Source organism: Lontra canadensis, unplaced genomic scaffold, assembly GCF_010015895.1.
Source record: "Lontra canadensis isolate GAN:19392208 unplaced genomic scaffold, GSC_riverotter_1.0 scaffold74, whole genome shotgun sequence".
Classification (NCBI taxonomy): domain Eukaryota; kingdom Metazoa; phylum Chordata; class Mammalia; order Carnivora; family Mustelidae; genus Lontra; species Lontra canadensis.
In genome coordinates, this window is record NW_022631068.1 from 1,672,131 (window position 1) to 1,686,705 (window position 14,575).

General features: G+C 44.7%; 1 protein-coding gene across 5 annotated transcripts in view; it reads right to left on the minus strand.

The window, feature by feature from the left end:
- Nucleotides 1–14,575, minus strand: part of PLEKHA7 (pleckstrin homology domain containing A7) — a 211,515-nt gene that overhangs the window by 80,377 nt on the left and 116,563 nt on the right. For all 5 annotated transcript variants that reach the window (XM_032881126.1, XM_032881125.1, XM_032881124.1 and 2 more), the window contains exon 4: nt 6,932–7,015. In XM_032881126.1, the coding sequence (XP_032737017.1) occupies nt 6,932–7,015 (84 nt within the window). The remainder of the gene's footprint in view (nt 1–6,931; nt 7,016–14,575) is intronic.

Sequence of the window (14,575 nt, forward strand, 5' to 3'; positions counted from 1 at the left end):
GGTCAACACTAGCGCCACCTCTTCCCTACCTGTGACCGTCACAAACATCGTCTCCTAGACCAGGAAGGAAAACTGAACAGTCAAGTTTCTGCATCTGCTTGCCAGATGTTTCCATTCTTCCTCGTTTTTTTCTGCTGCCATGGCAACCAAACGCAACAGGCAAAGCTAGCCCAAGCTTGCCAGGCTGGAGAGACAAGGTGCTGGTTCTATCAGCCGCGCAGTCTGGACTCAGCGGAGGAGCCACAGGACAGACCAAGAGTTGGCCTGGATCCCCACCCTCATCCTGTGCTCTTCACCTCTCACTGCAAATTCTTACCAACTTGTAAGGGCAGGAGGAGCAGCAGCCAGCCTCTGGTTTCCCAGCCGCAGGAGACAGCCCACCCCTAGGCCCATACTCTGCATACGCCTTGGAGAGTCAGGCCCTGCCTCTACACAAGGAAAAAGTCAAAGGTCAGGAAGGTACCTCTTACCTTCAGCAAAGTACGGTTTAAAGTGGTGTCCTCCAAATACCACTCATGACATTCCAGGCCATTCCGACCTACAGTTCTTTTCCAGACATGCCAATGAGAAAACGGGGCTGCTCAGACTCCAGTGGAAGGAACAAGCTAGCCTCACGAGGAAGCCAGGAGAGGCAGGCCAAGAAAGGGTCCCCTCCAGGTTAAGGAATCTAGGAGATTTGGGGTACCTTCCACCTGGCTCCTGAGCAGAGCAGCAGGCTTCTGAACTGCCAGAGCACATACTCTCAGCTAGGCCCCACCTCAACATCAACTGCTTGACAGAGCCTAGGGAGCCGTGTACACAGCCTGCTGTCAATCAGCCGCCAGCGTCACCGCTCCGGCATGCTCTTCTCTGCTCTTCCCAGAGAGCTGCGGAGGCGTCTGTCAGCGGCTTCCTGGACAGCCGGCTCAGAGGAGCAAATGCTCCTGTGCATGGCCCCAACCCCCAGAACCACAGCTTGGGAATCCCTCGGGCCAATGTTCCCTCTTTCAGTAGGCCCCTATGTGTGGCCCGTTAAGCCACAAAGCCAAACCACAAGCTCGCAATTCAAGCAAGTCATAGAGAATCAGGAAAAGAGGCTGAAAAAGAAAAGCTCGAATGACCCCATCACTGGAAATGAGGCCCTACAAAAAAGCTTGAGAACATTTTCTGGAGAAAAGACTAATAAGGAGGCTTTGGCTTGGCATCTTTCACGCAAGAATGAATTTATTAGATCAAACCTCATTACTGCAGATACAATAAAAATCTCTAGCCTACTTAGTTGGCACAGTAACACCTATGCCAAGGAAGAGGATTGTCTCTCAAAGACCAGTCTGATGAGAGGCAGTATTAGGGTGCACAGCATCTAGGGCCAGACTATCTGGATTCAAATCCGGTCACTTACTAGCTGTGTGACTTTTGGCAAGTCTCTTAACCTCTCTGTGCCTCAGTATCCATGATCATAATGGTATCTTCCTCATAAGCCTGCTGTGGAAATTAAATTAATAAATGTAATCCCTGGGGTGCCTGGGTGGCTCAGTAGGTTAAATGTCTAACTTCAACTCAGGTCATGATCCTGGGGTCCCAGGATCAAGCCCCATGTTAGGCTCCCTGCTCAGCGGGGACTCTGTTTCTCTCTCTCCCTCTGCCCCTCACCCTCTGCTCATGCTCTCTCTCTATCAAATAAATAAAATCTTTTAAAAAATAAATAAATGTAAACCACTTAGAAAAGTACCTGGTAATAAATAGTAAGGGCTCTAAATGTTCACTATAAAAATAATAACAGTATTACTATTAATGGAAAAAGCCAACTCTTAGCCTAGGAGGTAGATTACTTCTTGTAATGTTAAAGATGAAATTCTAGATCCCAAAACAAGGGATGTCAGGAAATTTCTTTCCAAGAAAATTATAAACTGAGCTAAAATTTGCCAGCCTAGACCTTTTACTCATTGACCTGATGTCTGCCTTGGCAGCCACTCAATAAATATATCCCACTTCTGCCCGCCAGCCCTTCTTATAGACTTACAGCACATCCTCCTTCATCTTCTCTCCTGCAGACTGAATGTGAAAGGACAGTGTTTCCAGACCCCTCACCTTAATGGTCCCCCTCCCAGGGCAATCTCAGTCGCTCAATATCCCTCTTGAAACTTAGTACCCAGATCAAAGTGGGGCTTGGCATATCCTTGATGCTCCATAAACTTGGAATGAATGAATGAAGTAGTCCACAAACACCATGATATACCAGAACTATTATCCTCCTTTCTCTACATATTATACTTTTATTAATGCAGCCTGAATTTATATTAGCTCTTCTAAGTGGGATTTTCACAGCCTGTTGGCTTGGGTATACAGAAGTATCCCCTGGGGAACAAGGCTGTAGGACCTGTTGACTGATACCCACCTTGCCTTGACGGTTCTGACAAAGAGCAAGATCATGTAAAAGAAAAGGCGAAATGAGAAATCAAACTCTCTAATCATGCAGCAAGAGAAGCTTGTCAGTGATGGACTCAAAAGGTCCTACCTTCTTTAATAAATCTGGACTGTGGATTATTAAGCATAGTCATTAAGGATAGTGCTGGCCAACAAATATTTTGGACAGCCTTCCCAGGTGGATGGTAGAAATGCACCTCCCTGGCCCGGTGAAGTTAGGGGAGGTCATCTGACTTGCTTTAGTCAATGAAGTTTAAGTGAAAGAGCAGTTCACAATTCAAGTTCCTTTTTTCTTGACGTTGGCCATCCTGGAGTCACAGAGATGGAGCATCCCTCAATAAAAATGACAGAATAAAATCCCTTAGGTGACCCATGATGGACATGGAGCAAAAGTAAGAAATAGGGGCGCCTGGTTGGCTCAGTTGGTTAACATCTGACTCTCGATTTCAGCTCAAGTCACGATCTCAGGGCAATGAGATTGAGTGCCGCATCAGGCTCCACACTTAGCAGAGTCTGCTTCTCTCCCTCTTCCTGCCCCTCCCTGCGTGCTCTCTCTCTCTCTCTCTCTCAAATAATTAAATAAATAAAATTTTTAAAGTGAGAAACAAACCTTAATTCTTTCATGTCACTTAGATTTTGTTTGTTATTTTTACCACAGCAGACCCTAGCCTATCCTGGCTGATTCTGTATTACTGGCACAGAAACCAAAATACCCAGTGCTCATGTCCTCTGGACCCACTGATCATACCTTTCACATTATTTCTCTTCTCCATGCTTCCAATTTATAAGATGGGAAGTCATCTTTGGGTGGGCATACACCTGTTACACCAAGGGACTCAGGTAAGCCCCACCTGCCAGCAGTGGGGTAGATGAGTTATCCGTCCACAAAGTAATACTCTCAAGGAAACCACCATGGAGACCAGTTTGGTTCCCCCCCCACAAACACACACACAAGAAGGAGCCCAAGATTATTTGACTAAAATCCATCTAAGATTGTTACCACAGCCCAGAAAATGATGGGTGTCTGGAGGAGATTTAAGGATGAAAGGAAGAATCTAGGAGTAATTTAGTAAGGATGGAAATAGCAAGTTGTCTAAATCAGTGGTTTTTAAATGTCTACCTGAATTAGAACCACCTGAAGCCATTCAAATACAGGCTATGGCGTGCTAGCTCCTGAGTCTCTGATTCGTACATCTGGGGTAGGGCTCAAGAATTTGCAGCTCCAAAATGTTCCCAAGTGATGCTGGTTCAGAGACCACACTGAAAACCACTCCTACAGAAGGATTCACATCAAGAACCTCAGGTGGAGGCTCTGGCAAGAGGAGTCCAGGTGGCCTCAACAGATAGTCCTTAGAGAAGAAAAAGAAAAGAGCCAGTTTTCCACCCACCCCGATGTTAATCTAAGAGCTGATGTGTAAAGGACACATGAATGGCCATCTTGGTCTTTTTCCCTCACCACATAACACACCACACAACAAAATTAAGCTCCTCTAAGGGAACAAAACAGGAATCTTATTTGTTGGCACTTTTCTTTTTAAGATTTTATTTATTTGAAACAGAGGGAGTGAGAGAGAAAGTACACAGAGGGAGAGTGGGAGGGAGAAGCAGACTCCCCACTGAGCAGGGAGCCCCATGTGGGACTCGATCCCAGGACCCTGAGATCATGACCCAAGCCAAAGGCAGACACTTAACTGAGCCACCCAGGCACCCCTTGTTGACACATTTTTAAAAAACTGGGTTTCTATCAGGTGAAATCATGCTGAACTCACCCTCCAGAGCTCCACCAGGGGTAACTCTGGGTGTATTTCAGGAGGAAGCAATTTAGATAACTGGCCGAAACTCCCTCTCCAACCTTATCTCCTCCCTCCCCTTTGCAAACTTCAAACCTCAGCTACAAGTCAGTCCCCTTCTTGCCCTCTGACCCCACCAAGGCTGGTCACACTTCCTTCAGCTGTGAATGATTGGCACATGCACGTGCACACTTATCTTTACTTATCTAAATCCCCCCTTCCTCCAATTTAGGGCCAGACACTTCAAGAAAGTCTTCCCTCTTTTGCAACCCCATCACAGCCAATCAATTACCAAGTCCTGTCAATTTTACCTCCCAAGCCCAGTTTTACCTCCAGCGTCCATCTGGTATGTCTCATTTTTTCATTCTCACTCAACTGGTATAGCTCTACGCTCTTTCCCCTCTAGGTCACTGCCCAGGTTGGGGCACTGTGACTGGACAGGTCTCAATTGAAACAGCATCCCTTCCCAGGATGGAGAGGCCTCCTACAATCCCTAAGCCAGGTTAGAACCCTCTTTTATCAACTCCCATCGAACTCTATGTTTTTTCCACCGAGAACATTTATCACATTTGTGACCTCTTGTTTATCTCCCCTACTCTACCACCTTCTCTTCACTACCACTCTACTACTACCACTCTACTACTCTTCACAGACAGGACTACATTTGTCTTGCACGCTGTTGTAACGGCAGACTCTGGCACAGTCCCTGACGCAATATGGGCACTTTGTAAGTATTTAATGAGTAAACCCAGGGATCACCAGCTCAGTCCACAGAAATCCTCCCTTCCTCTCAATGCCTAAAGCATGTTTTCCCTGCTTCAAGGATTGTCTGGTCACCCAGACTCTGCACCCACCACCTGAGACAAGCAAGCAGTCCTTACGACATCCAGAAAATGTGATCCAGAGGGGAAAAGTGACCCTTGAAAAAAAGGTTTTTCTTGGAAACTGGATGGAATGGAGATTAGCTACAGAGATATTTTGGGAGGATAAAAGAGGCTACCTTCTCAGAAGTGGCCAAGGACAAAATCTTAACAGTAAGGAAAAGGAAGTGTGTATAAGACAAGGGTGTTCAGTGATGAGAAGTCTGCATTTCTCTAGAAGCTTTTATTAAAGTTGGTAACTTCCCAAACTATGTGTTCTAATGGATTCTCCATACAGACCTTTAAAAATGACAGGCAGCCATTTCTCTAGGATGCCTTAGGAAGGGGACTGAACTCACTGACCTCCCAAGAGCTTCTAACCTTCAGGAATTCTTTAAATATGCTCGTTCCAAGCTGGAATGTGGAGTATCCACATTCTGGCTCTGTCTTTACATAGCAGTTCTGTCTCAATGTAGAAGACAAGACAATCTTTGCCTCCCATCCACTTTCTAATAGTACTGATACTTCCGAAGTCAGACCCCATGACCCATGGACCAGGAGAATCCAAACAATTTAGCAAGTAGCCAATCACTAGTAGCAAGGGTTAGCCCTGACTATAGAGATCAAGCGGGGGTGCCATCCTGACTTTCTCTACTTCCAGCCATGCAACTTTGAACAAGTGACCCTACTTCTTTGAGTCTTGGTGTCTTCATCTCTAAAACAGTGATGACGGTCTACTTCTCAGGATTGTTGTGTTATATGTAAACCCCCAGCACAGAGTAAACAGGCAAGGAATATCAGTATCATCGTTATAGATTTCAAGTTTTAAAAGTTCTATAAGGTAATGATTCTAAACTGAAAATACTATAGGAACAAAATGATGTATGGAATTTGCTTCAGAATAATCTGGGTGGTGAGGGGGAAGCTACAGATGAAATAAAATCAGGCATATTTTGGAAATTATTAAAGATGAGAGATGAATACACTAGACTTACTACTTTATCTTTCTTTTGTATATAGGTTTGAAATTTTCCATAATAGAAAATTTAAAAGTATAAGTGCTGAGGGAGAGAAATACTATAAAAATATAAATCTTTTATTTTCAGATCATATTTGGTCTAGATGATTGAACAGAAAAATAATATGAAGGAGAGAAAAAGCCAACATCTCTATTCATTTCTCAAACAGAACTATTTACTTCAAACAGAACTGTCTCAGATGAGCAGGAGGAAGCAGAACCACTTGCATACCTTTCTCTGCCTTCGTGTTTGGGAGAAGAACATACCCTGCTTGGGCTGTAGATGCATTTTTAAATAGATAAGCCCTGGGTGGTGGAACCTACCTCTGAGCACCCCAGGGGACCTGCTGAAATCAGACTGAGGAGCAAGAAAGTGCCCACAATGGAAAAAACAAGCAGAAAGAACTCCAGGCGTTCTGGGACAATGGGTGCCACAGCCCTCCTTCCTTCGAAGCCCTGGCCTTAGACTCTTATTTGAGGCTTCCTTGAAAGGCTGGATCAGTTTGGTGTGATTGAAGGCCATTTCACTCCAGATGAGTGGGTCCTCTTAGAGCACAGCTAGTGTGTTAGATGATACTTGAGGAGGGTGGGGGTCATTCAGGGGAAAGGGAGTTTGCAAGAGGCTCTGATAGTACCAGTCACGGCTTAAACCTGGGTCATCTCACACTTCCACATCTTCCCACTGAGAGAAGTCTGGAGATTGAAAAACAAAGTTCTTGCATTCTACTTTGAATCGACCATCCCACTCTAAGTCCCTCTATCTGGGACAGAAAATAGTCCAACAAGCTCTGTTTTGAGCCAATGCCTTTAAGCTCCCAAATTCTGCCTGGAAAAGGAGAATACATAGAAGTACTTACTCTTCTTGAAGAATAAATTCGCTATTTTCTGGCGAAAACTGCCCACTCACAGGATGCCTGAATGCTGTGGTCTGTTGGTTATGGCTAAAGAGAAAGAAAGAGAGATAATGAATGAGAAGTCATAGGAATGGGAAGGCCTGCAGACACAACAACAGATCAGTAATGTCTGAGGACCCCTGATCAGCACAGATTCCTCCCAGGGTGAGAGAGTGGGTCTTTCTTCAAAGATGTACTTCATATGTCAAGACCCAGTTGCACTGAAAAACAAAAACTTTCAGCTCAGGTGCCCAAGCCCACCTAAGACACAGGGATTTTAATTCTAGTAAAGCCTTGGCTGCAAGAGAACATTGCATCTTCAAGAGACATTCCGTGAAGTCCTTATTCCGACAGACCAAACTGCTCAGAAGCAAGTTACTTTAAGACGGCACGAGCTAAAACAAGAATGAAGGAAAGTAGACAGCACTTTCAACAGCTTCCCAAAACCATGAACCAGGGAAAGAATTCCAAGAATTAACCACCCACCCAGAAAAATCTATCTTCTTAAAATTCTTCTCCCTACTACAAAATGCTTTCGCTTCAATGATGGGATATAAATGTACGGGCATGTCTCTGCAACGTGACCTGCACAATTTCAACACTGTGGGGTTTCTATCACCCTTTTGAAGTTAGAAGGGATCAGCTTCCATGCCAAGCCAACAGACACAACCAAAGTGTGTAGGTGTTTTGTGTATTCACAAAGGCTGCCTGGTTCTTTGAAAGAAAGGAGGAGAGGGCTCTAAAGGCTGCTGGTTTGCTCGATAAATAAACTAATCTAAAGTCATTTTCTTCCCCCCCTCAAAGAATATGATTCATATTAAAGTGTTTTCTCCCAATCAAAGAATCAGTCCTTTTAGAAATTTTAGAAAATATAAAAAGAAAAAATGTCACCCATTATCTCATCTCTTACATACAGATATACCTGAGTATCTTCTCCTTCCCTAGTTTTTCCCTCTACTAAAAGATTATGATTTTGCTGTATTTAGAAATCTGTCTCCTGCCCTTTTCACATCCTAGTCACATAGACAATTTGCTGTCCTTAAGACTTCTTTATTTGAAATAGCTGAATCCATGTGTGCCCCCTCCCTCTCCTTTTTGGAAGTTCATGTTATGACACTTCATTTTTAGGAAAGACCTCTATTAGTACCTGTTTTCACTAACTGAAAGAAATCTGAAGAGGAATTTTCGCTTTCAGAAAAAAAAAGTTGAAAAGCAAAAAGCATTCAGCGTTTGTTTTGCAGGGAATCCTCGCGGAGGCAAGCAGTGAGTGGCGCCCCCAAGCTCCCTACCAGAGAACACCACCAGCATCTCAGCATCAAGTTGCCAGGGTTTTTTGAAGGGCTTCTGGGAGCAGCTGTGTTTTATCTCAATTTATTTTGTGTATCTATTAACAAAACGTGTCCTAAGATATCAGAAAAGCCTAAGAGGTTATTTTGGGAGTCTGAGAGTGCTCAAAATTTTTTCCATATCAATTATAGTAATCTGATTTGCCTTACATCATTCTGTCTTACAAAATGTTTCATAGGAATGCTCTATGTCCAGAAAGGTGAAACCAGTCAGAGTTTTATCCTATGGATGTAAATTTTTTTTGTCTATAACCATATAAAACATGTTCATTGGCCATCTGTGTGCCAGGCGCTGTTTTAGGTGCCAGAGATACAGAGTGAACAAGAAGTCCTTACTCCATTCGTGCTTACATTCTAGAAAGATTTCCATTCATCTGATGCTGGATATTTTAGATGCACTATACATCTTTTAGTACAGACTCTTCCTGCAATTCCAATTATTTCCTTGGGTTAAGCTCCCAGAGAAAAAATTATTTAATCAAAGGGCATGGTCATTTTTTAGAGCCCCTAATACAGATGGTTAAAATGCTTTTACTGTCAGAGTCAATACATCATCTCATTTTGCTAGTGTTAAAGTATTAGCCTATCTCCAAACTAAGCATGGGGCCACCCCAGAGATTAGTAGGCTTAATGAGAAGAGTGTAAGGTTAAAAAAGAAAAAACTCTCTTCACCCACAAGGTTTTTCTTACTCTGCCCTGGGGTCTGGCCAGAGTGTCCTGAGTTCCATGGCTGGGGTGAGCTGGCACTGAGTTCAGAGCAGCCTGACTGCTGATAAGCCAAATGTGAAGCAGTCCAAGCCATCAAAACCAGGTTGCTCCTTGGCTCTGTGATTGTGCACCACCACCACTACCCCAACCTTTCATCCCTCCCAACCACTCCAGCTTCCAAATTCCCAGGTTTGAAGCAAGCCCATGGAATCCCAGGACTCCATCTGGCAGACAGCAGCCTGATCGTCACAAAAAGCAGAGTTAAGGCACAGGCATCCAGATAAGGATGAGAACCGGACCCCAGTAACACCTGGTCCAGAAATCCTTGCACCATGTTCACGGGTTAGGATTTATTTACATCCAGCTTCCGCCTCTCTCTCTCTCTTTCTTTTTTTCTTTCTTTCTTCCCAGCTCTGCATTCACCAGGGAATTACAAACTCAAAGCCTGCCTCATTTCTACCTGGAGGAAAAAAAAACAAAAAACCCTGCTCATAACAGGCTTAATAATGAAGCAACAACACCATGATCCACTGTTACTTCTCAAGGACTCTACGTCTACAAAACCTTTCCTTATGCCTCTTAGCTATTACCACCATCGACCCCCATTTTATGAATGAGGAAATGGCTCAGAGAGGTTAAGTGACTTGCTCAAGATAACATCATCAGTAAGTGATAAGACAGGAACATAAATCCTGGTCTTCTATTTCTAGATCCAATAATCTTTTTGCATAATAACTTGCTGTCCCCTTTCCTTAGGAGTCTACGGGGCTCATGGGTTCCTGGCCACAACCAGAAATCCCTGAAGACAAAGCATCAGAAAAACAGCATCTCATCCACTGCTACACCCCTTCTCTCTTCCTCCGCACCTCCCTCCTTCTATTGTGCCTGAGCCAAAGTTCTGAATGACAACACCTATGTGGCACTTAGTAGTCCCCAAACAACCTTTGGTCCTAATCCAAGATCAGCTAGGAGGATATCTGATGTGCACAAAGAGTGGATCTTCTCTATGCCCAGAGCAGCACCCAGCATCCAGCAACCTCTTCATATATGCTGCATGACCTGGATAGCAACTCCTGGGCTCCCCACACCCAACTTATACCAGCTTAAATAAGCCTAGAGTTTTGGGAAATGAATCCTGACCTGAAAGATTTAGACACTAAGATGAAGTTTACATTCTAACATTAGAAGATACATGGATTTTTTAAGTGGACAAAAATATAGCTGTTTTAGACACAGAAGAAGTGCTCAGCATCACTCGGCATCAGGAAAATAGAAATCAAAACCACACTAAGATACCACCTCACACCAGTCAGAATGGCTGAAATTAACTAGCCAGGAAATGACAGGTGTTGGCGAGGATGCGGAGAAAAGGAAGCCCCCCTACACTGTTGGTGGGAATGCAAGCTGGTGCAGCCACTCTGGAAAAACAGTATGGAGTGTCCTCAAAAAGTTGAAAATAGAGCTTCCCTATGACCCAGCAATCGCACTACTGGGTATTTACCCTAAAGATACAAATGTAGTGATCCGAAGGGACACATGGACCCAAATGTTCATAGCAGCAATGTTCACAATAGCCAAACTATGGAAAGAACCTAGATGTCCATCCAGAGATGAATGGATAAAGAAGATGTGATAGGGGCGCCTGGGTGGCTCAGGGGGTTGGGCCTCTGCCTTCGGCTCCGGTCACAGTCTCGGGGTCCTGGGATCGAGCCCCGCATTGGGCTCTCTGCTCAGCGGGGAGCCTGCTTCATCTTCCTCTCTCTCTCTCTGCCTGCTCTCTGCCTACTTGTGATCTCTCTCTCTCTGTCAAATAAATAAACTAAAAAACAAACCAAAAAAATCAACTCTACTGACGCACTTAAAATTCCAATGACACAAGATAGTATTTAAAAAAAAAAAGATGTTATATATATTTATACACACACACACACACACACACACACACACACAATGGAATACTCTGCAGCCATCAAAAGAAATGAAATCTTGCCATTTGCAACGACGTGGATGAAACTAGAGAGTATTATGCTAAGCGAAATAAGTCAATCAGAGAAAGACAATTATCATATGATCTCCCTGATATGAGGAATTTGAGAGGCAGGGCGGAGGGTCCTGGGTGGTAGAGGAGGAAAAAATGAAACAAGATGGGATCAGGAGGGAGACAAACCATAAACGAGACTCTTAATCACATGAAACAAACTGAGGGTTGCGGCGGGGGGGGGGGGGGGGGGGGGGGGGGGGTAGGGATAGGGTGGCTGGGTGATGGACATTGGGGAGGATATGTGCTATGGTGAGCGCTGTGAAATGTGTAAGCCTGATGATTCACAGACCTGTACCTCTGGGGCAAACAATACGTTACATGCTCATTAAAAATAAATAAAAAATAAATAAATATTAATAGCCAGTTTAAAAAAAAAAGGCAGTTTTTTTTATCAGATCTGGAGGCAGCTCCCCAACCTTTCTTCCTTAATATAGATGCTGCCCTTTTTGACAAAAAAATTCCCTGAATTTCCATGAAGCTTCAAGTTTGGTCGTATTCATCACTATACCTGACTCTCCCAAGTATCCTCTGAGATAAGCAGGGCTGAAATTTTTACTCCCACATTACACATAAGGAAACTGATGATCTGGGTTCCATGATGTTACTGGAAACCAGAATAATACCTCCTGAATACAGAGGCCTTACAATAGGATCATTTCTGATCAAGCTTGCCCAGCACACAGAGCTTCTGGTTCAGCCCTTTTTTGAGTAAAAGAAGTGTTAGGTATTGGGTTATTTAATTCGGTCTTCCCAAACCCCCAGTATGGCAGGCTGTGTTTCATCACACCAGACCACAGGTGAGGAAAGTGAGACCCAGGAAGGGTAGATGACTTGGCCACAATGACAGTCGACTTCTGCATTCCTGCACACCACCACCCTTCTGGTCTCCTTCTCCTAATGCAAGCTCACCCTCACCAAACAAAGGCTGTATAGTAAATGCAGGATCCCCACACCCATTTGGAGATTGCAAAGTCCTCCAGCTTTACCTGCTGTCCCTGACCTCAGGCCAAAAGCTCCCACCCTGCTCCATTTCCTGATTTTCTAAAATCCATGAAGAATCTCATGTCCTATCACCCTGTCTCAAGACACATTTAGCAGGCACAGACAAATCCCCTGAAATACCTGTTCTTAAACCTGAATTGCTACCTTGCTTCTTGGGAGTGATGGAGATGGCCCGGCTGGGAGCCAGGTGGCCAGTTTCAAGGGAACACAGAAACGTTCTTTCCTCCATACAAGGGCTTCTGTTTCTCTTCAGACTACTAGAAAGTAACTTGGCAAATGAAGTAAAACACAAGCTAGGCTTTATTTTCAGATCCTGCCCTTCCTCCTAGGAACACCCCCTCTAAGTCGAATGTCAGCTGGTCTCACCTGGGAGAGGACTAGGGCACAAAAAAGGTTACAGGGAAGGATTACCCCCTGAAGGCTGGCCACACACAACCATCCCCATAAATAAGCACATCTTCACAAGCCCAGGGTCTGGAAGGACTTGGGCTAGGCCCTAAAGAGGTCCAACGGCAAACAGAAGAGATTTCACAAGACAGAATTAGGACCAGGGATCAGTGGAAACCAATTTGAGCTTAATATAAGGAGGAGCACACGTAAAACCACTGACAGGACTAGTCAAGATGTAAACGAGTCCTACAGTTTCTTGCAGCATTTCTGCAAGATTAATTTTCCATTCATACAGATTTTGACCATAATGTGAGCAGTGAGATTCTGGTCGGTTAAACATAAGGGTTCCAATTACTTAGCCTGGCAATTCCTTTGGGCATAGCAAGAAGTTCTGGAGTTACGTGAATGGTGCTCACGAGCGGAGGTCAGAGCACCCTGATCAATCTGGTTTTCCGACAGCGGTGGTATTGGTGTGCTGAGTGTGGAACAAACCCGCACAGTCAGCATGAGCTCTTATCTGGCCCTGCTATAAAGAGAACAGCTTAAAATGTAAGAAAAGGATCCAGCTGGAAAGTCTACGGAGGGACTCTATCAAGGCTTTTCTCATTGGTATGCCTAGCAGCATCTGCCCCTCTGGCCCCTCAGGCTCCCCAGTCTGGCTCCCCTAATGCGGCAAGACTGTCACCTTGCAGGCCTGATGCCATGTTCAGCTCTGCCTCCAGGCTTGTTAAGGCACTGACTGTTTGAATCCCAGTGTCTCAAGAAAACCAAGGACTGTGGGTAACCTAGTAATGCTTCTACTTAGGTCCCCAAATTGGTCACCGAAACTCCAAAAACAGAAGAAATTGCCTCCCTATCTTCTTCAGTTCCTACTTGGGACACAGAGTAAAAAGGTGGCACTCAAAGGCTGAAGTAGCATCTTTACCTTCCCTCAACACTTCCAAGTTACTTTTATATTATTTAACACTTTTATAAAATGGCTTGTTTAGTACAAAGTGTCACTGTTGTTCATGTGGCGTTTCCTAAAGGGACTGAGAATCTTACTGAAATGGTCTTTAGAGCTTGCACTATTTTGGAAATGTCAAGATTTTCAACAGCTCCTTGCACATGGGCATTCCTCTGTCAGGCCCTTCTTCAGAAATCATCGGAATTGGGCCTTGATGAGCCAACATAGGGTCCCCATCCTCTCTTCTCAAGTGAAAGCCATCAACACTGAACACTAGCCAGCCTCCTTCAGTGTCTGCCCTGAGCCCCGGCGTCAGAAGACCTGGATTCAAACTGAGCAAGCCATCTCACCTCACTGAGCCTTGGTGCTTCCATTTGCAAACAGGGAATAGTGATAATATCCTTCCCAAGAGTTGTGAGGATACTCACACAATGCCTGGCACACTGAAGGTACTGAGTTGATGTTTGCTAAACCTGACCATGCACCTTGACCATTGCAATGACTACTAGTAATCCACATTTTAACAGGGCAGAAACAAAATAAGCCTCCTCCCCCAACTCCGACCAAACCCAGTATTCCTTCTTCAGGTTTCTCTATTTCCATTAATAGCATCACAACCCAGCAACCTAGGAGTCGCTCTCCATTCCCTGCTCCACAGTAACTTCCTCACACACTACGTTAGCAAGCCCTGGTGCCTCTCTCTCCAAGACATCTCTGAATGCACCCCTTTCTCTCCAGTCCTATAGCCAACACCCAATCATCTCTAGCTAAGATAGTACAACAGCCTAACTGCTCTCTCCCTGGCCTCTGTACCACCCACTCTCCTCATGGGAAGCCTGATGGGTCTCTTCAAATGGAAATTAAATCAAGTCACATTCCTCCTTTAAACCCTGCAACAGCTCCTCAGCACAGAGTAAAATTCAAGCTCTTTGCCTTGGCTTGACTCTAGGTGACTTGACCCCCTGACCACCCACATCACCTTCTTGTACAATGGACGTCTTCTCTCCTTCTCCATCCCTCCCCAGCCACCCTGGCCTCCTTTCTGCTCCTTGAAGACTAAGCTATTTCCAACTTAACAACCTCTGTACTAGCTAGCCTTTCCACCTGGAAGCTCTTTTTCTCATACTCGCATAACTGGCTCTTTATCATTCACCTTGGCACAACTATCACCACCT